This window comes from Buteo buteo, chromosome 4 (genome assembly GCF_964188355.1).
Source record: "Buteo buteo chromosome 4, bButBut1.hap1.1, whole genome shotgun sequence".
In the NCBI taxonomy this organism is placed as follows: Eukaryota; Metazoa; Chordata; class Aves; order Accipitriformes; family Accipitridae; genus Buteo; species Buteo buteo.
The window spans coordinates 55,167,393-55,193,779 of NC_134174.1; the positions used below are offsets into that span (position 1 = coordinate 55,167,393).

General features: G+C 43.8%; 1 protein-coding gene across 3 annotated transcripts in view; it reads left to right on the top strand.

Annotated features, from left to right (window-relative positions):
• SUFU (SUFU negative regulator of hedgehog signaling) overlaps positions 1 to 26,387 on the top strand; it is a 99,536-nt gene that overhangs the window by 34,230 nt on the left and 38,919 nt on the right. For all 3 annotated transcript variants that reach the window (XM_075026273.1, XM_075026274.1, XM_075026275.1), the window contains 3 exons: positions 18,446 to 18,588; positions 21,122 to 21,207; positions 23,240 to 23,312. In XM_075026273.1, the coding sequence (XP_074882374.1) occupies positions 18,446 to 18,588; positions 21,122 to 21,207; positions 23,240 to 23,312 (302 nt within the window). The remainder of the gene's footprint in view (positions 1 to 18,445; positions 18,589 to 21,121; positions 21,208 to 23,239; positions 23,313 to 26,387) is intronic.

The following is a 26,387-nucleotide window of genomic DNA, read 5'->3' on the forward strand; positions in this document are numbered from 1 at the left end:
AAAACAAACCATCTAGAAAGTATCTAAGGAATAATGGCCATTCCAGCATGGATTTATCAAGAATAAATCAGAGCAAACTAATTGTGTTGAAGTAACAGGCACCATGGGAAGCAGTGAATGTTGGTTACCTTGGTATCAGTGATACACTTGACATTGTCCCTTCCAACAAGTATGTGCGCAAGCTCAGGAAATGTGATCTTGATAAAAACGAAAGAGGGATGCAATACTGGTTGGATATTTAGACTCTTCAGTAACTGTCAACCACAAAAGATGTGTAGAGTTTGGATTCCTCTAAAATCTGTCCTAGACTTCATGCAATTTGGTATTGACCAGGATGATGAAATGCAGAGTATCCTGATGAAATCTGCAGACGGAGCAAAGCACTATGGTGCTGAGGGCTGGGATTCAGAACAACCTTTGCAAATAGCTGAAATGGTCTGAAGTACCAATGTGCAGTAAGGTCAGGGAGGTGCAGCAAGTGTGAGATCCTGTGCTTACTCAGGAATAATCCAATGCACAATTATCACTGGGGAAAGGCAGCAGTTCTGAAAAGGAGAAGAAAACGATTCGAAGTTACTATCACCAATGAGCTATACCTAAACCAACACGCTCTTCATGCTGAGAGATAGAAGGTAAATTATTCTGATGTATAAATAGAAGTGTTCTGTGTGTTGCATATGATAGGGTCCTACGCTGCTGGCAACACCTTGAAGGGAAAGGGAGAGCCTGTATCTCATTTTGGGCAAAAGACTTCAAGTCAGATGAGTCCAAGTTGGTGAGAGTCTGGAGGAGAGCAATAAAAATGACCCAAAGGTCCAGAAAATATGACCTGTGGAGGAATGATCAAAAGTGTTACTTTTGTTTAGTCTAGGGAAGAGAATATGGAAGGAAGATGTGAGAACAGTCTTCAAATATGCAAAAGGTTGCTGTAGGGAATAAAGTAATAAATTTTTCATGTGCCTGCTGGGGATATGAGAGGCCTATCAGTACTAAAATTTCTGTAAGGTAGGCTTAGGGTTTGTCATTAGGAAAAACTTTCAAATGATAAGTGCAGTGAAGTACTGGAATAGTTGTAGATTCCCCATTGCTGCATACCTTTGAGAACAAATCAAACTATTCATGGATATGTGTCAGGAAGAGTTGATCCTTCCTTTAGGTGAGGGCAGAGTAGGAGCCTCCTTAGTCTCCTTTATATTATAAATGTCTTGACTGACTAGGTGTCTTCTTCAGGTCTTCTAAACGTAATTTTCTATGGTTCCATAAATATATAATTTATCTCTTTTCATAGTCTCCTGATTACTAGTGCACTAAAAGATATTTAAATGTGAGTTTGAAGCCTCAGCTAATATAGAAGTTGAATTTTAATATTTAACCTTTGACTAGTCAGTAGCAGGAAGCTGTTTATGTCTTGGGGACTGCAAAACGGTAGTAACAAAATGTACAAGCAAAGGAAGTAAGCATGCAAGATGCAATTTGTGGGTGGCGATTTAATGTATATTTCAGCTGATTACTTAAGGAGAAACTTACATGAATTATTCCTTAGAAAATTTATTACACTTTTGAAAAGTGTATTGGACAGAACTAATTCCAGCAGGTACATGACGAGTTACACATGTTGATAAGAACGTGTCAAAACAATGACCAAACTAGCTATAGCTGATTTGTTGTGTTGGGTGTTTTTCCCACAAACACCTCTCCTGGCATGTCTGCCCCCTTTGCACTGTCATGGTGCGGGATTCCCTTTTCAGAGGATAAGAATATGAAGGATATGAAATATCTTCTCTTGTCCTTTAGTTATTTCTGTGAAACCTGCAGGAACTTAGTATCCGTGAGCTTCTGTCCTCTGTCATAATTTAAATCTGTGGGTCAATTTCCCAAAGTTACTGGAAGGGAGGATGGTTCTGACTGATGTGTGCAAGTGCCCAAGGCAGCACTGCCACACAAGCCTTCGTTTGGCAGCCAGGCTGAAAAGCAAGCCCCAAACGAGGTATGTCTAGCCTTCCTTAGTTATTTCTGACATGTCATGCTTTCTTCAGGTAGAAATTATTGTCTGATGGCTTGTCTATAGTTTGAGGAAGCACGCACACTGTTCCTGCCTGTGTGCACGTTGGCCCAGTGCATCAGTTTGGGGCCATTATGCCAGCATTGTGTGCTGCAGTTCCCCCCTTTTTTAAACAAGGGTGATTACAGGAATTGTAAGGACTGCAGGTGTAGATGGACTCTTCTTATTCAGTAGTTTTCATCTGATTCAAGTTAGTTTAGTCTGAGCCACAGAGGCACTTTGGTTTGACAGGCAGTATAACTATTACACTGAAAATAGGACTCAGTGGGATTAAGTGATTTGACTGGGGTCACAGACCTGCAGCCATTAAGCCAGCATATACCTTGACACCTGCTGCCCTGGTGTAACTGCTAGGCCTCATCTTCAGATCTGGAGTCCAGAAAGCTTCAATGTGGTAGCCTCAGTGACTCTTTACTTGCCAACATGTTTTCAAACATTCTCAGCACAGGCCAATTTCTGTGTGTAAAAAGGAAAAAAAAAACAACAACAAAACAACCAAATGTAAAATCAAAAAACCAAACCCCAAACAAATTCCTTGCTTCCTTGAATACAAATGAGGCTTGTCTAGCTTGTTTGTAAAACAGTGTTTATTTCTTCCCAGTAGGATGACTAAAGCCAAATAAAATCTCCTGGTAATTCATATAAGTTTTTCCCTGACTGTGCCTTTATTTTTTTTTTTTTCAACTCTAGGCTGATTTATTGTTCTCTTCTGGTTGCTATAGCTCTGTAAAATATATATATTTTTTTTTCTATCATCTGTTTGTAATATTGACCAGTTTCCAGTGTAGAGCTGGCCCTGGCTCCTCTGTAGTATTCCAGGATTTTAGATTAAAAATGGGGGGGATTAACTGTGTTTTTTAGCTCTACAAAGAAGTATAAATCAACATCAATTTCATTTCAACAGAACCTGTTACGTAGTGAGTTCTGCACAAACACTGAAAGTGTAGCACAGTAAATTGCCATAGGTGAACAGGACTCAACCAAGTGCACAGGCTGCATGCCTTTATTCTGCAAAGGGGTATGGAAACATTAAGTCACTGGTTCCAATTTAACCCAAGTTTGTCATGGCCAAAAGCTCTCATCATCTGATAGTTATTCAGTGGTCCATAAGAAATTGGTTGGGTTTTAGTCTAATTCCTCTTAGACGTTTCCCATAATACAAGCTGTTCTGTGAGCAGCAGCACAGATCAAGCCTGGTCCTTTACGTCTTTGTGTGCTAGCCCCACTATGTCCCACACTGCTGCAATAAATCCACTTTTCCCCATACTGCTGCCTATGAGCTCACCTCCCCAATATTTCCCATCCTTCCCCCCATCTCCTAAGCCAGCCTTGTCACATCCCCTAGCTTCCAGCTGGGACGTACGTGCTGTGGCTGGTACCAAATGACGTGCTGGCTGATAAAACAAACTGGTTGCTTGTGTGCAGAGCAGTTGGCTGACATGCTGGGCATGACAGGCAGCTATAGAGCTCATGCTTTAGTCTCCAACCTGTTACTGGCTTCTCCCAGAGCTGGCTGGAGGCTCTGAAGTTGTTGGGGAGGGAACCGTCAAATACAACTCTTGTAAATTGTCCTGATAGGCATTGTACCAAAGTGCTGGTTGCAGATGGACCCAGCCCTTTTTACTCCCCCCTGTAGATGACAAAGCTTATGCAGCACTGCTAGTAATCCAGAGAGAAGCATCTCTCTGAAAAGGTGTCGATCAGACAGACGACACTGAAGAGACCTCATGGGAAATGTTTCTGTCTGCAGAAAGGATGACTCTAAGAGGAGACATTTTGTAGGCACATAAATGCATCTTCTCTTGAAATATTCTCCCAGGGTTGTGCAGAGAAAACATTGAAGCTGGGACTGGATTTACCCTTACCATCTTGTTGCTGTTACTGCTCGGGATGCTCAAGGGTTGAAACTTGCCTGCTGGCACTATCTGATCACACTGCCCTGCCCAAAGCTGGATGCCCAATACCTGTTGCATGTCCTGCCAGACGAGGCTCATCCTGCTATAGCAGCTCTGCTCGCTTTGTGTGTGTGTATGTGCTCGTCAGCTGACACGAGGCAGTGCCAGTTGCAGAAAACCCTTCATTTGCAGCACAAGAGATGATAGCTTGCCTCATGTCAGCCTCAGCCTGCATGTGCAGTTGTAACCTATGCTAACTTGATTGTGTATCTGAGCTATTGGAGGAGAGACATTAGTGTTGCAGTGTGGCTTTATGTGTTTTTTTCTTTGAGTGCGCTTGAAGGATGGGGCAGCTAGATATCTATCCACTTTCCTCACATGGCAAGTCGCAAGAAGCCTTCTCACTGTTTAGTCTTTGGCATCAAACTTTCTTCTCTAATCCATTTGGGTTTTTTTCTGTGACTCTTCCAGGTTTGGTTCAGCAGAGCTCTTTGAAAGACATTACAACTCTTCTTTTCCCCCTCTTGAAGAACCTGTAAACTCCCAGTGCCTGCTTTTAATATTAAGATGGTCTTGCTGACCCCTAGCAGGGGTCTGTAGGGAATAAGCCTAGCAATATTGACCATCTGCAACATCCAGGCTCTTTGGCGGGGGGAGCCTTTCACCTGGAAAGGAAGGAGAGGACAGGTCTCGGCACTGGTGATGCTGAGACTGGTGCATGGGTCAGCATGCAGAGGTACTTCTGGGTTCCCTACATGAGATTAATGCCGTTCCTCTCTGCACATTTGCAAAGCTTAATATTATTTGTCTGTTTGTATGACTAATTTTTGGGACCTTCAGAGTCCAATGCTTTTATTTTTGTTTGTGAGGCAGGGAAACACACTCAGCTCCATTTTGTTGCTGCGTACCGAGGCACAGCCTTGGCAGTCATTAGAGAGGAACTTTGCAGTGGCCCTGGCTGTGGCTAAGGCTTCCTAGGCTGTGAACTAGCACGCACCTGGTGGCCTGTCTTCCTCTGAGTCCTGTCTCAGAGTGGTTTCAGCTATGGGTTGTAAACTAGCTGACAGCATAGAGCAGAAATATAGCTGTGAATGCTGCTGAGTGCTGTTATGCTACTGTGCAGGTGGTGTGCCCCTATTCTCCTTCTTCCTGGCAGCATAAATGGAGTTGCATGACCTTAGATTTTGGCTGATTAACTTCACTTCTCTGTCTGTTCAGAATAGGCAGGGTGCTGCCCCTTTGTAATACTGGAGGCACCCCAGTGCCAGGCTCAGTCCTGCCCTTTGCCTTGGAGCATTGTCACTTCTTCAGCCACTGATGAGACAAACTGGCAGTTATTTAGCTCTTACTGGTTTTGGTGGGTAGCAACTCCCTTGCCTTTCTAGGGACTTGCTAGGACATTGTGTCACACTGGAGAAACTGTTCTCCACAAAATTTCTTTTGCTATGGTGATAGAAAAGCCCCTGCAACCCTCTGGCCAGGCTTAAAAAGTGCTGGGCACTTTCTCAGGAACTCGAGGGGACCAACACCACTGCTGTGTGACATTGTCTTTTGCTTCATCAGCACTGGTGGTGTGAACCTGGACTGGGCAGGTTCCTCCCAGTCTGCAGTTCAGCAGTAGGAAAGCATGACTGGGAACCCAGGAGTTTCCAAAGACACCTGTGCTCTCATTCAACTTGGAGGATGAAAAGTCTATGGGTTATGTTGTCAGTGAGCTAGTTATGTAATACAAATTAAAGCCTTTTCTTCTCTACTTGTCTAACCTCATAAGTTTAGGCTTTTTTCTCTCCTGCAGTTTGTCTGGACTCATGAGTCAGGCTGGGTACTTCCTGTGCCTTGTCGTGGAAGCCACTATTGTGTCTCCAACTTGTAGCTCTCAGCTGAGAACAGGTCTCTGACCTTCTCCGGCCCCAAAGGGTAGGTTGACACTAAGGCATGGAGAGACTTTGTGCCAGGAGCAGAGGCACAGAAAGTCTTTGTTCCTTATAAAAGACATTGTTGAAATAGAAGGAAAGCTGTCTTCCCTGGGGTCCTTTACTGATTGCATAGTATTTCTAGGCAGTAAGCAAGGGATCACAACACTGCCTAAAAGAGAAGGCTTGTTTTTAGCTGCTACTGGAATTTAGATATTGTAGGTTTAGGCCCAGTTTGAGTTGGCTAAATTTCAACTGATGCTGTCCCTTTTAATTCTGTCAACTCATGTCCTGTTTCTGCCTGAGAAGTGAACTTGGCTCGTTGCTTTTCAGCTGTTCAGTTCATTCAGTTGGTTTATTTAAAAAAAGAAAAAAAAAAGGGGGGGGGGGGGAAGATCAGTCTTCCCTCTGTGCTTTGAATCAGTCCACGTGCCCTGAGGCTGCTCCCCAATGTCAAGGATGGACAGAGCAGCAACAGTTGTAAATCTGATACACGGTTGCATTTATAAATGCACAAGTTGTTTTAGCCTTCATACTGCATGCGGGCTGCCACTGGGAAGGGGAGGAAAGAAACAGGCATGGAGACCCAGAGGAAGCTGTGTGACGCATCTCTGTGCAAGGCTGCTGCAACAGCCGAAGTGGTAGGAGGACAGCCAGCAGGCCCTGTGCCCTGGGACGCTTGGATGCTGGCCCCTAGCAGGTGTTTATCCTGAGTGGCCGCAGTTCAAGATCAGAACTGATCTTGCTAATGTTTTCTGCCCGAAGTGGAGGGGAGCCGAGCTCTCTGCAGGAAGCCTTTTCTCCATCCTACCCAGAGCCTCCCTACTGCAGGAGGGTAAGGAGGAGCCGAAATGCTGGGGAGCAGCAGGCCCTGTTAAGAAGAGCATCTCTGACTCCCGCAATAAGGAAGCAGGAGAGAAGCTGCACACAGTCAGCCCAGCCTCGGACAAAGGCTCTGTCCCCTGTACTGAAGGAGGAATGCAAGACAAAGGAAACAGCTTGGGGAAGGCAGAAAACTCCCCCTCCTGCTGGTGTGAGGTCCTTTGGCATCTTATATATGAGGTCTTTGTCCCACCCGGCCTTTCCTGGGAAACGGAAGCAGCCGCTTTAATAGTTAAAAGCTTCTGCACAGAACAGTGTTGCCTCCTCCTATCGAGGAGCTGAAAGCCACAACACAGAGGGATTGTTCTGCAGTTGCAGGAGCATCCTCTCTTGCTGCCTGTGTGCAATTGTTTGGGATGCATAGAGGAGACTTTGAAGGTTACATGTACTGTGAAAAGGACTGTTTTTTCCCTTGATGGCTGCCAAGCCCATGTTAGATGAAACTGCAGAGAAGAGTGGACTGAGCTGGAAGTTGGGTTCACTGTTACATATCCACCTTCTTACGCTTTCTATTGAAGATCTGTGCAGCAAGTGGTGCTCAAACTGTGCTTTCTGACTAACCCACTCTGCCTGCGAGAGTGGCAGTACATGGAGCTCATTACAGACCATCTTCTGACAGCCTCAGATGCAAAGATCCTTTGCAGCAGCCTGCTCAGCCAGGAGGCAGCAAATGGGCACAGCAGGGGAAGCGTTTTGTTCTTGGTGGGGAAGAGAAACTGGGAGAGTATATTCAGAGGCTGCAGGCAGCCCAGAGCCTGTGGAAAGTGGACTCTCCTGCTTTTTGGTTTAAAATTAGGGGCTTAAAGGAATCATCTTGGAACACTGGGGGTGACGTTTCAAAAGGTGCTCCATAAACAGACTGGCCATTTTGCATTTAAACCATAAGTATAGCTCTTGGACTAAGTTTGTGTGTTTTCTCTTGCACTACTGTAATGGGTTGGTAGAGCTCAATGTGTAACTGATATTTTACACAAATATGTGTGAAAACAAAGTTCCTCTGTTTCCTGCCCTTCAGCCTCCTGCTTTGCCAAAGTAAAACAAAAGTTTGGCCTGTGCAAGCTTTAAATTCCTGAAAATTTAAGAGAAAATAATCAACCACTGAGAAAAACGCTACAGTGCACTCTCAAAGCCCCCTCTCTTCCTGTCCATTATAAGATGCAGAACTAATGCCTGGGTAACTAGAACTCTTTTTCTGAAGAGATTCCAATGTGATAACTCCGTAGGTGTTTTCTCACAGACAGTCTCCCCGTTCTTGCCCTTTCTTGAGTAATTTTTGCTAGAAGGGATACCCTAGTGCAATCTAGCAGTCCTGTCAGACATCTGCACTGTGAAGGCTATTAAAAAAAGCTGCTCGCATCTTCTTTGGATCCTTCGGAGAAGGATATTGCCTTTGCTTCCCTTTCAAGCTCCCTGAAAGCTCTTCAACAGAAACATCTCATAGGTAGATATCTAGGGGAAGAACACAAGTGACTGTATGGTCTCTTGGTGCTCCTGTGTCCATCCAAGCATCCATCCTTTTTGGTGGCTTGCACATGTGCAAGTATGTAGGAGGTCTAAGAACAAGAAAAAAAGTTTTTCTCTCCTGATGCAGTTCTCTTCCCTTGCTGAAGACACCTTGCTTTGTTCTAGTTGCACCTGGCTGGGAAACGTTCAGGTAACCATAAAACATTGTGGCTTTCACATGCCAGAGCACAGGATAAGTTTTTTTAAATGAAAGGCAAGTATTTCTTCAAATTGGACACGTGGGACCATGTAATCTGTAAATAAACTGTCATTAAATACCTATTTTGAGCTGAGTCCTTATCTGACAGGAGATCCTGCTGTATAACATCCTTTCTTGCTCCTGGGCCTCCACCCCATCCTGAGGCTATTCAGTTTCTGAAACTATTGAAGCTATTAATATTGTCCTTTGAAGGGGAGCTGTAAAACATATCTTGTTTGGGTGAAGGATGCAGAAAGCTGGTGGCAGTGCAGCTGCACAGAGGTGGAAGGGTCTCTTGCCTGGCCTGGAGCTTGGGATTTGCGTCATTTCTGCTCCCTTGCGGTTGCTGGGCTGGGGGATGGAGAGGGTAAGGAGAAGATTGTCCCACTTGCCTGTTGGAGGAGGTGAAGGCAGCCCAGCCCTGCAGCACCCAAGAGCGATGGGTCTGAGTGACGAGGTACAGAAGAGCAAGAGCTTGAAGCAGGAGAGTTTTGTGGGGCTGCGAAGGAGCAGCTTGCATCTGTGTTCATTTTCTTTCTCCACCATACTCAGCAGTGCCAGGTAAGTCCTTCCTCCAGCCTTCCCTCCCTGTGGGAGGGAGCCACGCAGATAAATCTGTAGATAGGTGAGAACTGTGTTGTTACAAAAGCAAGGCGGGAGGTGCATCCTGCCCCAGGCAGTGCTTATGCCAAGGGGATGCCAAGTGTGATGGATGTGCCAGCTCCTGCCTCTGCTGACTGCGAGGGCTGGAGAAGGCTGTAAGGAGCAGACGTGGAGGAGCTGAATGAAGTTGTGGGAAGGAGAGGAAGCGTGGGAGGAGGTGGCTGGCGGAGCAGGCTGTACGGAGTCAGGGAGAGGACAGGGGGCCCACCGCTCGCAGAGGGTGGGAGCGTGCCCTGGGCACGGGAGTCACTCGCTGGGAGCCTGCGTGAGAAATTCTCGGAGGCTGCAGTCATGGAAATTGTATACGTGCGTAGAGATGGGCAGGGAGAAGGAGCGAGCCAGACACGCAGATGTGTAAGGGATGGAAAGAAATGTCCTGGAAAACAGAAGAGGTAGAGGAGGCCCAGAACCAAACTGATTATTTTATGATAGCATTTTAGCATTTGTTTTTCAGCTAAAATATTACATTCTGCAATGTCACGTAAGGCATCCGGGTGCATGGGATCTACTTTGTAATAAGAAAAGCAGCATTTGCAACTCCATCAGTGGAAGCCGCAGTACAGCGAGACACATTTTCCACCATCCCACTGCCAGTAGGGGTGAGTGACGGCTCTGAGTGGGCATGGAGGAGTGAGGAATCACGATGTCCTGCTGGTGATGTACCCTGGGAAGGCATGGGAGGCCCTTCGTCTGGCTTTCAGTCCAGGAGACTTAAATGATCAAATAAGTTTATATATGCTTGCATAAATTGATGGGGCTCTTTTGAGAGGCTCGTTAATTTTCCAGACTTAACACCCTAGAGCTGTGCAGTAATCAACTTTGTATTTTAAACCTGCTGATCAATTTTTTAAAAAAGTCTGCATCATACTTCTGCTTTCTGAAACTGTCTTCAAAGCCCAGAGGTCAAGCAGTCCTTACAGTACTGATAATCTGTTTTTTCCACACTGTTTTTTTTTTTTTAAAAAGAACCTTTTGCCTAGGCCCCTTGTTTCTAAAAGCCTAATTTGAATCCCTGCAGTGGAGCTATTGTTTAATTGTACTCCAGGGATTTAATTCTTCCTAAGGCATCTTGTCTATGCTGCATGTCTGCAGCAGGCAGCAGCACCTCGTGAATTTGCACCTCTTTGGAGTGCCCGGGCTGGGGCAGTTCCTGTTTCCCAGACAGAAGATAAGGGGTAGCAAAGCTAACTGAAAAAGAAAAACAGGGAGGAAAAGCATTTTTATAATGTAGTTCAAATATATCATGGCTTGGATTCTATTATTTCCTTGTATTTCCTTTCCTTAAAACACGTTCAGCTTGACTTGAAATTATAAACTAACTGCCAGCGGGTCCCACAGATTGTATCACAATTGTTTTTCCCCTTTACCAATCCATGTGTGCAGTCCTTTGTAGGTTAGGAAATTAAGCAGATGACTGAATTTAGCATTAATTTGATTATCCATGGATTATCTTAATTAAATGTGGCTGGCAAATGAGTCTAAATAAAGTCTTTATATGCTGTTTTTTTTAATTTACATCTATACAATGAGTTGCAATAACAGTATTACTTTGAGATTTTTAGACATGATTTTCACCTTTAGCTTTTGTATTGGTTTGTTATAGCTATGTCTTTGTATGCTTGCTTATATCCGTTATTGAGCTAGTTAGAAATGTATTAAGTAGCTCTGGTGAAAAATACAGCTAATACATTTCAGTGTTGGATTCTGCATCTGCCCTTAGTTTCTCTCAATTAATTCTAGCTGTTCAGTCTGCAAAATGGTATTGAAAAACAGCATCAAATCTTATTTGTGACAGATTGCCAGATTACCTTTTTTTTTAACAAAGCCAGACTGAATATTAAAAATGTGTTGGAGAAAATACATTTATATAATAAATTACACAGACCATGCATGGGGTAATAGCAGCGCAATAAATTACATTGTTTCTGTAAGTATAGGATAAGCTGCATTCAATTTAAACGTCTGGCTGCATCACTGTCATGCTGGTCAGGAACTCACTGGGGGCCTTTTTAACATTCCTGCACCCATAAGTCATGGAGTCGAAATCCTTGTTTGCTCTGCCCTCAAATACGGAATTTCTCTGAGTTATGTGGACTGACGTCTGTGACTTGCTGCCTGCAGTTTAGCTGAGATTGAATACAAAATGCAGGTATGTACCCCTTAAGAGCAGCGAGTTTTCAAGCCGCTGAGTGATGCAGATAATGTAGGTCTGGCTTGTGTGAGGGATGCGGTCATCTTGTTTGCGTGCCAGCATCCCCAGTGCCACATGCTGTTGCAAATTTATTGGGTATAGTTTTTTAGACCAAGCTAGCAGAGAAGTGCCAAGTGTTATGCTAGCATAGCTAAGCAGCATTACTGGCTCGAGAGGGTGATCCAGGTAACCCCTGCTTTCTCAGGGGGACAAGCAGGACTGTTTCTTTCAGCATCATCTTGCACATATCCCAGAATAAAGTGACCACGTAATGATGGCCTGGCTTTCCACAGAAACAAGAGAGGGACACAGAAACTTGCTTTTGAAGGACATGAATGCAGTAGGGTGGCTGTTTTCCCAAAACCAAGCACACTTAGTAGTAGCTAACGTACTTAGGGCTTCTCCCACTCGGTGCAGTATCAGCTCATAACCTGTAACACACTGTCCAGAAGGATTTATCTGACTGATTAGTCAGAACAGTTTAACCCGTGCACATTTTAGCTGGCATTTCGAAGGAGGTGAACATGAGATACAGAGGAATGGTCAGGCTACAGATCTATTCTCCTAATTTGAAAATCTATCTGAAGAATTGCATGGTGTGACCATGTCAGAAAGGGGAAGTTTCTAGCCTTTGGATGAACCAGGGTGATGCAGTCCAAACCGCCCCGGAACCAGACTTAGTCTGGGGACTGTATGCCAGGCCATGCATGGCCAGGAGATATGCTTCAAGTTCCCTTGCTGTCTCCTTGCTGGTAGAACGGCATCAGCTCCTTGTTTTCCTCTATACAGTCCCCAGTGCACGTGCAAGAGAAGATATTTGTCTTCCAGATGCCCAAAGAGCTATTTCCCATCTGCTCTGGGTGCAGGGTAGCAAGCTCACTTGGAGGTGTTCCCTGACGCAGATTCAGCCTGGGGACCACCTTTTGGATGGAGCTCTCTTAGCTCCTAGTACTTGTCTCAGTTTGCTGTCCTTTTCAACTTACTCCCTTGAATAGCCACAGGGAATAAGGGCTCCCAGCAGGATTCCATACAAGCGAAATGGGCAGGTTTAAAAAAATAAATTGAAAATACAGTGGGAAGTAATCTGTGTTTCTCTCTAGAGCTAGGTAACACCTCTTAACCGTAGATTGCATACATTACACTGTTTATAAAACATCTTGAGGCCAAGAATATGACTTGGTTTTATTTCTTTAGGCATCAGCTATATTTAGTCAAAGTAAAGGTGGGGGGGAATGCACGTCAAGAAAATACATGAGCGATGTTACACAAAGAAAATTTACTAGTCTACAGTGGAATGGTTCCCTCTGAGTTATTTCCCCAGTTCTCATTATAGAGCAGTTGGATAGTAAAGTTAGGAGAGATTGCGCAGCTGAATTATGACCATTGCTGCATGAAGGAACCTCACCTGCTTTATGTGGGCTGTAAAAGAAAATGGATAATGACATTTTAAAGACTTCAGAATATAGGAAACTTAACAGAGTGGTCTGGTATAACTGTCTTATAGATGCTGCTTTTGCATAATAGAATGGTACAAGAGCTGGTCTATGGGAAATTTAGAGGCTTCTCATTTTTGTAAAGCTAGAGAGAGGCTTTGGCTTTGCTATTATAAATTATGAAATAAAATAGTAAGTTTGAAATGAAATGTTTTAATGATTTCCTTGTTGAGTTCTTATGAAATCAATACCTCCCTGTGAAGCAGTTTGATTTCATGGAATCAGCATTCCCTAACAGAAAGGAAAAAAAAAAAAAAAAGAAAAAAATCAGTAGTTTTTGTTAAAACACAAACTTGCAGAAAAAGAACCCTTTTCAAATCTGTGAGGATGGGTCACCTTGCTGTGTTAGGTTTGAGTCCTGTTAGTGCCCTTTCCAAGCAGGAAGAGTGCAAGTGTCCAAGAGGTTACTGTAAGCAAGCCTGTGTATTTACAACACATCCAGTGCTCCCATGGTAACTGCTGAAGGATAGGTATCTATTCTGAGGCAGGTCAGGTAGCTTAGCTCTTCCTTCCATGGAGGGAACATGTAACCAGCTCAGTTTTACTGTGGGGCAGAAGTATTCAACAGCAGTCCCTTCTGAATCAGCTCGGATACAGTAAATCAGAGCCTTTGTTTACTCCTGAGGATTTGCTGATTTATCCATACACTAATATCTTTGGATTTAATATTTTTAACATATTTTCTTTCAGTTCCTTTGCTACTTAATTCCTCCTGTTGATGGCTAGATAATTTCTGAGCCTTGCCATCTGTCCTACAGATTTGACAATTCCCTGGTAACTTTTTCTGATGACTGTTGTTTCTGCTGTGCTCACCTAGGGAAAAAAGACTTACTGCGCCACCCTAATGGTGTTTGAACCTGCTGGCCAGTGTCAAACAGACTTAACAGTGTGGTAGGGCTCTTGGAGAGACTTTGTTTTACAAGGACTGTAAAAATGAACAGGTGAGTAAAAATGCTAACTGTGCCCTCTGCAGTGGAGAGGAGTGGAGATGTGTTGCGCCTGACCTTAGGCACAAGTGAACCTAGATAGGGTCCTCCAGCGCATGCCATAGCTGCAGTAAAAGCTTTAGTCTGAGGTCCTTCCTCCTTAGGCTATGGTGTGTCCATCCACAACATGCTCACCCACAGAGAAGAGAGCATCCGTAGTTCCCCCATTCATAGAAGTCTTCTCCAAGCTTACTCCTGAGCATGGGAACACACCAACTGGTTTGAGGCTTGCTATTACAAGAATACGTCAAACTCTTCCGATTATATAAAATTATTTCCCTGGACAGGTCACATCTCTTGTTGGCTTTGCTGTGGAGACAGGTAATACAGAAGTTCAGAGAAGCAGAAGTCTGCAGCAGCAGCACATGACACTCGAGTCCTGGCATTTGCTGCTCCCAGACCGATTGTTGCTCCTTGTAATGGTGGAGAGGGTGCTTGTTCAGTAGAAGTCCATGATTTTTATTTTTCACAGCTACTGCTGAAAGCCATCTCACCTTTTCCTGGATTCTGGACGCAAATTACTTTGTCTCATTAGGAAATACAGTGCAAAAGGACTTCTGTAACAGCTGTTGTGCTTCAATCCTTCCTCAAAACCATTAAGAAACTTTGCCATAGGTGCTAATCTGCACGGCATTACAGCAGGTCAAAAGGGTTGTCGTAGCAGAGCTTGTTAAGAGTGAAAGCTGTTAGATGGGTAGTTTTCTGTTAATGGGCTTGGATAAAGCAGAGGCTGTTAGCATCGGTGGTGTGATGTGATACTTGCAGAACCAGCTTTGTTGCCGAGACTGTAAACTTTGAGGTTTACTAAACTGAGATAATTTGCAAAGGAATGTTCTGTGCTTATCTGAAAGGGGAGTCATGTTTTGGCCTAAAACTAGAAATTGTTTGGGGATGCTTGTAGTAGTGAGTCCTGTCAGACTGGGTCAGTGCTCCATGGACATAAACGTCTTCCTGTAATCTTTATTTTTACATACAATGTTTCTTTTACATATTTATTAATACCTATTTTCATGTCTGTATTTTCAAGTATTTTGTATATAAGTAGCTTCCAGTTGTGAGTGTAGCTGTCTCGTTTGATATCTGCAGTAGGCATCAACATGTGTACTGAGAGGTATGGCTATAAAACCATGAATGTTGTTGAGAGACCCATATTGGCATCATTATCACTGAAGGTACTAGTCCCATCCTTGGTTCATAGCAGTGCAAAACAGATGTCAGAAATTAGTTTGGAGGTGGCAGGCTGTTCCTCAGGTTAGTCCACATGGTATGAGAGATACGGGGATGCGTTTTTGGGAACAAAAGAAGCTGTTAGGCATGTCCTAACTGAAGCGTGTTGCTCCTTGTAAGGTGTTTGTGCTCCTCATGTACCTGAGATGAGTGCATGTGTCCTGTGCCTACTCATCTCTTGGTTTTATGGAAATATGTATATACATGTAGGAAATACTAGCACATCGTACGTGTTTGTGGATGAAAGGCAGGTTGTACAGAGTGTGTTATTGACAGCACTGCAAATGATAGAAAGGTGCAAAAACCACAGGAGACTTTTCACATCGATCTGTGCTGTGATGACTTTGAGGATTTATTTGGATATTTTATATTCTAATTCGACATTTGTGAAAGCCACAAATTTAGTTATAAATTTACTTTGGAATCGTTTATGAAAACTTTAGGATTTTATGAGTAAAACATTGTTTCAAACTTAAATGTTTAGAAAGATTTTGATTGTCTTATTTTGAAAACATGAGTGTGAAAGGTGGGAAGGGAGGATGCTCATCTGTGTTTCCACCATGAGGCAAGAGCAAGTGGTTATCTAGTCCTTTGTTTCTGTAATTTCTTAGTTTCTGTGGCTACAAGTCCTGCAATTCAAGCTGTCCTCAGTGCTGCAGTGGTCTCTGTACAAGAGCTGATCTTACATTCCACATGGGTTACAATGCAGCAAGGAGGTGCTGAGTTTCAGGCTGTAATTCTGAATTTCTTGCACTCTTACAGGTTTTAATTTGGCTTCATGTTATTTGCAGAATTTTTTTGTGTGTTTTAATTGAGTAGTCAGTGTGAATTTTGTGGTATTCGTGCGCATGCAAGACAGAGGGAGATTTTCTAAGTGTTCAGTGTTCACATGGATGTAAACAGGTGGGTTTCCAGCAGAGACATTTGCATTTGAAAACCTGCTCTAAACGGGCTGGGCTTTCCCAGGAGAAGCAGCACCAGCAGTGAAATGCAGCGATCGATCAGCATAGAATTGTGTGAGCATTTGATGGGCAAAATGTTGTGGTATAAAGACAGGGCCCAAGAATAAGGTCTTTGTGGCTTTGTTTCATTCCTGAAAACTGTGACTGAGAGGCTTTTATAATTTTAAAAAAAAAAAGTAACAAGCCACAATTTGGCTAACCTGGAAAATATCACAAGATCCTTTGCAACATTCTAAGTGCTGTTTCTTTAATCCAATTTTGATACTAAAAAAAAAAAAAAAAAATGTTTTTCATTTTTGTCTGCTTATATTTCCCCAACTCCGAAAGTAAATTAATATCTGAACCACTCCTTTCAGTTGCAGAGCTGAAAGCCTGTGATTTAGTGTACATAATGATAAACTCTTTCTTTCGAGCGGCTTGCATTTGCTATGTTTTCTTTCCTAATTTTAACTAAGGAAAACATTCCCTTACTTATCACAACACTTCTGCTACATGGCTTGTTTTTCGGGCCAAGTTCCTTATGGTATTTGGAGTTTATTTTAATTCTTAATCAAATGAGCTGTCCAAGAAATTCATCAGAAAAAACATATGTAATAAATGTTCAAACACACACCAATGGGGACACCTGGTGGAGAAACTATGAGTTGCCCGGGACACCCTACATTAAACCCAGGAATGGGTGAGCATGAGTTAGCTCATCAGTGAGATGACTGCGAGTATTTTTAACTACAGCAGCTGCGAGAGAACCCTCATTAGTTTACCTGCCTGCCGCTGATGGCTCCCTCGAAGCAACCTGCACTTGCTGCTGGCCAAGAGGATGCGCACGCAGTCGTGGTGGTGCTGATGCACGGTGAGTGGCGTGCAAGCACCCGATTCCTCGGTGTCTGTTGTTTAATGTGACTGGGGACAAAGCTGCAATTGCTGGCAAATGCTGCTTCTCTCTTGCTGCTGCAGAAGCTGCCACGTGCAAGGATTCTCAGATAAGCCCTATCGATAGTTATTTAAGAGATGTCCTATTGACATGTGTTTGGAAGGTCATGTGGGAAGGTTAGGTGAAGATCCAGGACCACATCTGCTTGTAGCTGCAGGACAGAGAACACTTCTCTGAATTGGATCCTGCTCTGTATCATGTGAGATGTTCCAGTCTCGACAGACAGCAACTCTAGTAACCACTAATATTTTCCAGTCTGCAGTGAAGTCCTAGTCCTCCTCCAGTGGGCAAGGCATCCCTTCCCACTCTCCTGTTAAATGTGGCCTTGGGAGAGACCACAGTGAGGACTGCAGCCCAAACTGCCTTCATCAATGAGCTTGGTCAGGGAGAGGGGCTCTCTGTTTGCCACTGACTTTGGAAGCAGGCAGGCAGTACTCAGTTCATCCCTGGGACACTATACCTATGTCAGAGGGCAGAATATGGATTCTAGGCTGTTTATTTGTATGTGCTATAAAAGCTCTGCCTGGAGTGGGACAAGCACAAGAGGACAAGACCTGAGGACAAGGCAGTGGGCTAGGCAGCATTATTGCACACGTGCTCTAGGATCTGTGTACAAATGGAGCATTCTTTAATTGGTGTGAAAATGGTCATGGCTGGTTGTTTTACTTCTGGTTCACCCAGAAAGCAAGCATTAGCCTTTCCTGTGATAGGACAGCAGCATACAGAAGGGTTCTGGTGTGCCTTCTGGCGTGCATCAGCTATGGAACATGGGATTATCTGGGGGTTTTGTCTTTCTAAGTAGAAGAAGAAGAAAAGAAAGGAATGCTTACAGTTGTGAAGAAGGACAGATAATTTCTGGCTCTTTGTTTTGATGCAGTCTATTCTGACATAGAATGAAATTTATAGCCTACTGGTTTTCTCATTGTTTGGGTAAGAAGGAGCATATTAATTATAATTCTGCACCAGAGCCACCAGACAATCGGAAGAGAAAGTGACTTTGACTTAGACCATCACAAGTTGGGCAGCAGACTGTGGATTTTTATTAGATATAGCAGAATATTATTTGTATTTAATTCACATTTCAGGACCTTTTCTCTGTGGGAAATCAGAGCTGCAAATTAAGCATGAATCACCATCACACAGACATTCAGTATGGCCTGCTGACTCTCTGTGCCCTCTCACAAAACAAGACAAATAGCAAATGAGAGACAAGCTAACTTTATTTGTTGGTATTCCTGTGTTGGGATTAATATCAAAGCAGGACAACATTTTTTGCCACAGGACTCAAGAGTGGGTGATTTTAAAGTCAGTGCTTGAATTCAGATGGCTCAATGAGACTCCTTTCCTGCTTCAGGTGCTTCAGCTGACTCGGAGACTCAGCAGAGCTGGCTGGAGGCAGTCACTGTGAATAGCCATGAGCGACTGTCCTCGTCCAGACCAGAGGTCCCTGCCTGGCAGCAGTCAGGAGCAGATGCTAACAGAAGGAATATGCTGGCAGACTTTATGGACTAAATATTTCTTGCTTCTCTTCCTTGCAGAAAACACCTTCTGCAGTGGTGACCATGTATCATGGCACAGCCCTTTGGACAACAGTGAATCTAGAATCCAGCATATGTTATTGACAGAAGACCCTCAGATGCAGCCGGTACAAACTCCTTTTGGGGTCGTTACTTTCCTACAGGTATGACGCAGCAATGGTGGCTCTGACTGTCACCTTCTGGACGTGGAATGAGGCTAACATTACATTTCATTTAGCTTTGATAAACCAGATGTTTATTATCCTGTCTTCCATCTTTCTTCCTTATTTGATTACCGTGGATCTCATCTTTGAGTTGTTACTCTGGAGGCATTCAGTAAGCATTTTACCAGGATTGAGCAATGGCACACTAGGTTCTTAAGATAGAGGTCTGTCTGATGGAAAGAAGGTTAACACCCCAAAACAGACCTGGAGTTGAATATTACATTACTGCCCTGAAATTTCAAACATGAACATAGGCAAAAAGGCTGAGAGAAACACTTTTAAAAGGTAATGTAGAGCTAAATTGAATTTAATTCTATGTCATTATTGGTAAGCAATCCACTGGTTTGAGTTCCAGGTAAGGAAGAGTTTGGAGAAGGACTCAGAGTTGCTTTAGTGTTATTTAATGGCAGAAATGTAGCTTGCAGCATTGACACAAAGATTCTTTAGAGGCTAAGTGAGTTCTCCCGTATTGATCTACTGTTTAAGAGGTTCAGGTTTGCTTTGCCAAAGAAACATTTAAAAAATCCCTTGCTGATTTAACCCTACTGTTCAGTGAGGGGAGCTTCCTTGGCCAAACACGTTTGCTTGCTTTCCCAAAATCCTTCTTCTCAGTGATGTCTCTTAGATATGGGCTGCTTTGGAAATTTTTAGATTGCATAGAGTTATTAACCTTAGTGGAAGAGCTGGCATAATTTATGCCAACTGCTGATTTTTCCCTGCTCTGTGGAAAAGCTTCTATCCTGTGGGAAAATGCAAGTGTCTATACACTTCTACAATTTAAGCTTTGAGTTGCTCCCGTTTGTCCTTGGCTGTAGTTGCAACATGTAAGGGGAAGCTCCATGACCACAGACTTGCACAAGACAACTGCTGTGCAAGGGCAAAGGCTTTCCTGAATTTTCTGAGGTGCCCAAAAGTCTGTTTTATCAACAAGAAAGAGATGGATTTGGGATTAATCAGTGAAAGGTGAGTTGTGGGACCTGGAAAGAGAGACAGAGAGCCAAGCTAAACAGGATTATTCCTGGCTGAATCCCCAGTTAGTGCTGCATTAGTCCGCATCTCTTCTTTAGTACCCAGCTGTCCTGGATCAGAGGACAGTCAAATTGTTGCATCCTGAGGCTCTTGGCCTCTAATCATCCACCACACATACAGTTGATTTGTTTTTCCCCTTTGTTTGATGCTTGTTGTTATGGATTTATTTTGATCCATGAGGAGAAATTATTGCAAAAAGAAAAGAATGAACACAAAATAATTTCCTGTTTAGAGTCTTGCTGTTTATATGTAATTAGTGAGTGAAGGCCCAGGGAGGGGTGTCCTGAAGTGAGGGTGATTCAGGCTGTTCATGGAGGAGGCCTGGGAGATGGGTGGGGATGAAGAGCATCTCCAAGGGCTGGGTCCTGAGAAAATGAGCTCTGCAAGGAGCAGGGGAAGTAGGGTGTGCAGAACTCGAGTACATGCTGACATTGATGGTTTTCCACGCGGATCTCTATCAGTGCAGATAAGTGCTTGCAGCAAAGGCACATCATGCACTTCTGCTTGCCGGTCTTCAGAACTTAGTTTTTGGTTTTCCTCTTTTCTGAAAAAACATCAGTTGAACAGATTTTGACTGAAAATTCAGCATCGTTGGAAAAGGCTTAGAGTGTTGAGGAAGGATAGGCAGCAATGGCTAAAATAATTTTTCATCCCAAAGAGCAAATCATTGTGCTCAAAGGCACAAGCCAGTGGTTGGTGGATCGGGAAGAAACTGCATTCCTCTATCAGCTGAAGGGTGTTTCACCCCCTCATTTGAAGTGGCTGATCTCAGCTGCTGTGAGAGAGACATCTGGTATTGCTCAGTGTGGCGGTTCCCATCCTGAAAAGCAAACACATCCTGCCTTATACAGGAGAGCAGAAGTCTGCAATTGCCTGCAGTGACGAGTGGATTATGCGATGTGTAAGCAGCTTTACTTTATGGTGCTGGATAAGATGTAACCAGTCAGCAAACTGAGTTGGTCAAGGATTTATGAGCACCAAAGCACTCCCTTGTGGCAGCGAGTCCCTTGCCTGACTGAAACTGCTGGTGCAGTATTGCATTTGCCCCTAGCATTTGGCTAACAGAGCAGTGTTTTGCGTGTGCTCAGACCCTAACCTGTCCTGTCTTGTGTGGACTAGATTGAAAGGTGAGAACAGACTAGTGGATCTTCAGTAAACCTTGATTTGCCACCGGGTCCTCTTCATAGTTAAGTTCACACATGCCATGCAAGATTAAATGTTATGTGACCAGGGCACTTCACATGGTAAGTGTAGAGAGAGGGCATAAGGAATTGCAGAATCCATCTGTTGTCTCAGGCTCCATTTGTCCTTGCTCCCCTAGTTAGTTTAAAGAAATAGTGCTTCTGTATCTGCACTGTTTGATCCAGCACCACATGGTACATTTTCTCTACAGTTCTTGCATGTTTCCCATCCAGTTTAGTATCTCTGTTTTCATTTACTCCAGATCGTTGGGGTTTGCACTGAGGAACTGCATGCGGCTCAGCAGTGGAACGGGCAAGGTATCTTGGAACTGCTTCGGACTGTCCCAGTGTAAGTGCTTATATAGTCCATGTAGGGGAGCATTCCCATAGAGAACAATTCAGTTGTTTATTTTTATTAACAATCTTTAACTTGTTGATGGAACTTATTTAATCCTGTGCTGTAGCAAGAGATGGGAATTCATTGCAAATCTGTTCTCACGCACAGACACTTAGATGGCAAATTAACGCATGTGGAAGTCCACATGTTCAGGGTGAAACAGAATGAGGTCTTGAAAGCTTAATTTCCTTCTTTTTACGCCTGCAGCATTTTCTCATTGGCTCTTCCTGAGAGAGCTGGGATAAATGTTACTGGTGACCTCTCAGTGTAGTTTAAAAGAAAGGAAGGAGAGGGTCTGACTTACAGTGGCTAGCAAAACTTGGGTAGCATCTGAAAGTGAGAAAGTCACTCTCAAATTGGCCCCACTCTTGGTGGAGTGTTCGTGCAAGTGGAGTTCATTGTTATTTCTCCCATGGCAAAAAAACCCAAAGATGTCATTAAGGAAGAGATGGGTTTTAAAATGGTTGGACCTAATCTTTTTTGGCTTGCAGGTGTTTTGTTTAAATATTTTTATCTTTAGTAGAAGTTATTGCTGTGTGATTGTAGCTCAAAAGATTTTTTTAGAACAAAATAGTTCTGAATATGTGTTCCTGGGCATAATAGTACACTGTCTAGTGTCACAATGGCCTTTAATTGATGGATTATTTGGAAGAGCCTTTGCTGCTGGACTTCCTAAGCTTGAACTTTCCCCTTTTAGGCACAAGTGCAGGTAATTCATGCAAGTGTTCTAGAGTACAAGTGAATTTGTCCAGCTGCAAGCTTTGTTTCTAGGACCCCAAGACAATAAACACTGTGTGCAGCTCCCTTGGCTCCTCTAAGTCAATACAGATATAGCACTCCTCAGTCTGTTCTTGTGTTGGGTTTTGGCCTTTGTGCTGTGGTACAAGCACCTTTCCAAGGATAAAATTAAACCCAAATGAACATGATTCGAAGGCAAAGCTGCGAACCACTAAGCCGCTGATGTGGAGTCAGGGTAATAGTCTCTTGCATCCCAGTGAGGAACTGAAGCAGGTCACACCTCTGCAGTTAATAATTAACAGCTTCCAAAGTGATGTGAAAAAAGAGTGACTATCAATGCATCTGAAAAGCTATAAAATATTAACTTTTATTGCTCCCACTCCAAGTGCTTTAGGAGACTGTAACACGGACAAGGCCAGAGGAGGGGGCTTTTGACTGCAATAACAAAGTATCTCATGAAATAAATGAAAATTTTTATGGCAATTCCAGAAGACTTCAGTTTTTACTTCAAATGAAAAGCACCATCTAAGGCTGACTTCTGTAGTCTGCCTGCACTGTGACCCAAAGTAAAGTCTCCAAGTAGTTCATCTTCACAGTAATCTGTTTTCTATCACCTTTGTTGGGAAGCATCTTGACCCTTGTGACTTTTATTGCTAATGAAAACAAAGATTTTCCCTGAACCATCTGAGTACTCAGCCATTAAGTACCAACTGGGCAAAACATCTATTGTGAGGATATTTATCAGAGCAATAAGCTTTTTATGGTACTGAATATGACTGCTGATCTCAGCAAAAAGTGCAGTCCCATTGGGACCCTGCTGCATCTTTAAGTGTGTAGTAGAGGTATAAATCTTGACCCTATGCTTTGCCTATCTTTCTTAGACATAGGCCACACTGGACTTCTCAGTCCCAGTTCAGGTACCTGTAAGATTAAAACACAGTTCAGTCTTGTATGAGTAAGTGGGTCCACACAGGGGATAGCCTGTGTCAATCCTGACTGCTTTGCAAGACTTGGTGGTGCCAGACACTAGGCAGATAACAGCTAGGTCATGGAGAGCTTTCATTATTTATTTGGGAAATGTAAAGGACAAATGCATGCTATGTGATGTATACGCAACATAGAGGGCTTCTAGGCTTGTTTTAAACTCTACCTTGTGCTTCTTTCCAGTGCAGGTCCGCTCTGAGGACTCTGTTGGGGAGTACTAGCTAAAGTGCTTGTTTGGTTCATTACCTTTCTTTCTGTGTAGAGCTGGAGGCCCCTGGTTGATAACAGATATGCGAAGAGGAGAGACAATATTCGAGATTGACCCACATCTGCAAGTATGTCTTCAGTTTATAAAATGTCATGTCTTTTTGATACAAAGACATACAAAAATGTCTTTTGTAGTAGCCAGGGAGAATTGGTTTAATGGTATAAAGCAGTCCTATTATTTTCTGTAACTGTGCTGTGGTCTTCTCAATGTTTGCAATAATCCTGGAAAAATCTTAGAGACTTTTGCTCTCTCAGAGGTGGTTCAAGAGTGCACATGTCCAGTCCCAGGTGGATGGCAGCTCTAGGAAGAAAGTTAGAGAAGAGAGACCAGGAAAACAGAATCTCATATATGAGACAAATTGGTAAGATTTGGACTGCATGTTTTAGAAAGGAGGAAAGTAGACGAAGATAAAAGAACATAGGACAATAAAAGATTTAGAGATGATAGATCAGGAAATTCCTCCTTTGTTTTATATGCAAGTGTAAGGAGCTACAACATGCAGAAAACTCAAAACCAACTAAGTAATATTTTTTCACAGCAGATGTGACAGTGTAGCTCATTCCTGTAGGATGTCACTTGAGGCCAAGTAGTTAGTGTGGTCTGAGAAACAGTGGGAAGCTAAAAGTATCTCATGCAGTTATTAATAATCCATGCAGGAAGATAGAGTAAACCTTCAGAGTTCAAGTTAATTTCTGAAGTTTCAAGATCAGAATAGGACCTCTATGGAGAGATTACCATCCCATGGACTACTGCTGATCTGTGCATTTGGGAGACATTTCTGCATCTCTTCAGCAGAGTTACAGTACTGAAGTACGTGGGTTCCAGGTAAATTCAGTGTGGTGCTGACCTTGTTTCAGTGAATCACTGAGTATTTGCCTTTAACAGAGAACTTATGGCTTAGCCTGGTAGGGCACGTGCATATGTGCACGTTTTGTACAAGCTGTTGCGTTTACTTTATGGTCTGCGTGTCTGCATCTGATTACCCTCAGTTGCCTCACAGCATCTTTTATTTTGAAAGCTAAAGAACAAAACCAAATTCTACTTTTACTGTTTTTAAGGTTTTGTTCATCTAAAATAACCCCGGTCTGAGACACACCAAAAAAAATGTTCCACAAATGTCCCACAATATGGGAGCTAATACAACTGCAAGTCCTGTAAAGTTTTTAGGCTCTTAAAAATTTTTAGGCTCTTAAAAATTTTGCCCTCTCCCCTCCTGGAGGGTGTTTCTGTTCTCTGCACACTGGTGATTCCTGATGATAACAGGGTTTTCTTCAATTTACTGTAAATGAAAAGTAGCTCAGCTTACTGGAATCTGAGTCAGCCAAGGCAAGTTAAGGCAAATAAAGAGTACCTCTGCCTCGCCAGTGTGTCCTGCCACTGAAAGCTGCTATGTCTGTGGTCTTTCCGGACTTCCTCACATTGAAGACATTCCTGTTTCTGTTCTCTCTTGCCCTTGCAGTAGTGTGTATGCACAGGTGTGTGTGTGTACCTCCTTCCTGCTCTGCTCTGCAGCCCCTGGGGATTCACAGGGCAAAACCTGCTGCTGTGACGCAGAGTCCCGCAAAGAGCCTTTGCTGAGTGCAGGGAGCTAGGCTGTTTCAGGCTGGGTTCAGCCATGTCATGTGCCTCCTGCTCTAATTAGTGGGGAAAAGATAAAGTGTTATTCGCTTGGCTTTTTCTTGGTGGTGGTTCAGGGTCTGTGAGAGCTGAAAGGCAGCAGTGGAAGATAGGTGGAGGGGAGGGAGGGAGCAGGCAGAGAAAACAGACAACTTTCCTGGGAGCAGGCAAGCACATTGCCTGCCTGGGAAGCAGGCAGAGCTTGTTTTGAGGCTGCATTGTCTCTTGTGGGAATTGGTTGAGGCCTAAACCCAGCCCTGGCAGCAGCAGCTGTACTTTCTGTTCGGAGTTGCTGAGAATGGATCCCAACTAAGATGTCATCCCAGGATGTCGGCAATTAACGCTGTGGCAACGCTGGCTGTTTTCTGTGCAGCCAGGCTTCCCTGTAGGCCATTCAGATTTCCCTGGCAGCACTGTCAAACAATCCCGGTTGGTCCCCAGCTCTGTGCTGATTTTCAGTGCTTTGCTTCTGTTTTAGCAGATATCTCAGAAGAGAATAAAGCTGATTTGAATTTCCTGAGTTGTGGTTGCCGCTCTGCGGGTCACGCTGCAGTGCTCTGGCTTGTTTAGAAAGGGATCAATGACTTATAAGAGCCTCAGAGCATCTCTCCCACATGCTGAGAGGAAAATGGGACAGAAACATCCTTTCTTTGAGGAAGGAAAAAGCTGAACCTCCTTTGCCCTGGGCTCCTCCAACCTCCTGCTCAGACTGCCCTTTCAAGGGAGGAAGAACAGCCCCTCAGCCCAGGCACATCTTTGCTGGCTAAAGATGGGGTAAAGCTGTGCATTGCCCCAGCTGAGAGTCTGCACTGATTAGGGGTTTTTTGGTGTTTTTCCCCCTTCAACATCAATACTTGCAAACGTTATAAAACAGGCATGCAAATTAGGCTGCCTTAGGCCAGCTCATTTCCATCAGCCCCCCTTGATCTCCAAGGGATGCCAACAGAGCAGCACTTCTTCCCCTGAGGAAGTGCTCTGCAAACCAGCTGAGACACAGATGATGAGTCCCTTTCCCCCTCCCCGAGGCTCTGCGCACTGTCCGGAGGCCCCGACTGTGGCTGTGAGCGGGGGCCTTGGCTGCAGGGGTGGCAAAGGACATCCCACCAGAGCCTCTGCCCGATGAGTCCTCAGGGCCCTGTGGGCTCTTCCGCTCCCTGCTCAAGGGCAAGTTTGGTGGCTCTCCCATGTTTTCCCAATCACTGGAATGAAAAACAACCATGCTGACAAGTTAAACCTCCCCATGCCAGCTGATTTGGGTCCTCACAGAGCACTTTGGTGGGCTCTGGAAGGATCCATATGCTAAAATCTTACACAGAGCATCATTTGCATATGTAGGATCAGATGTATTTTTAATTTTTTTTTCCACAACTTCTATTTCTGGGTGAAACAACTAATTTTATGTTTAGGATATAACAAAAGAAAATCCCAGCAGATTTGTTATTTCTCAGATTTTCCCATTACGTTTTCATAGAAGCCAGTCTCCCCTGATGCCAGAGGAAGATCCCAAAGAGGAGTAGTCTTTCAT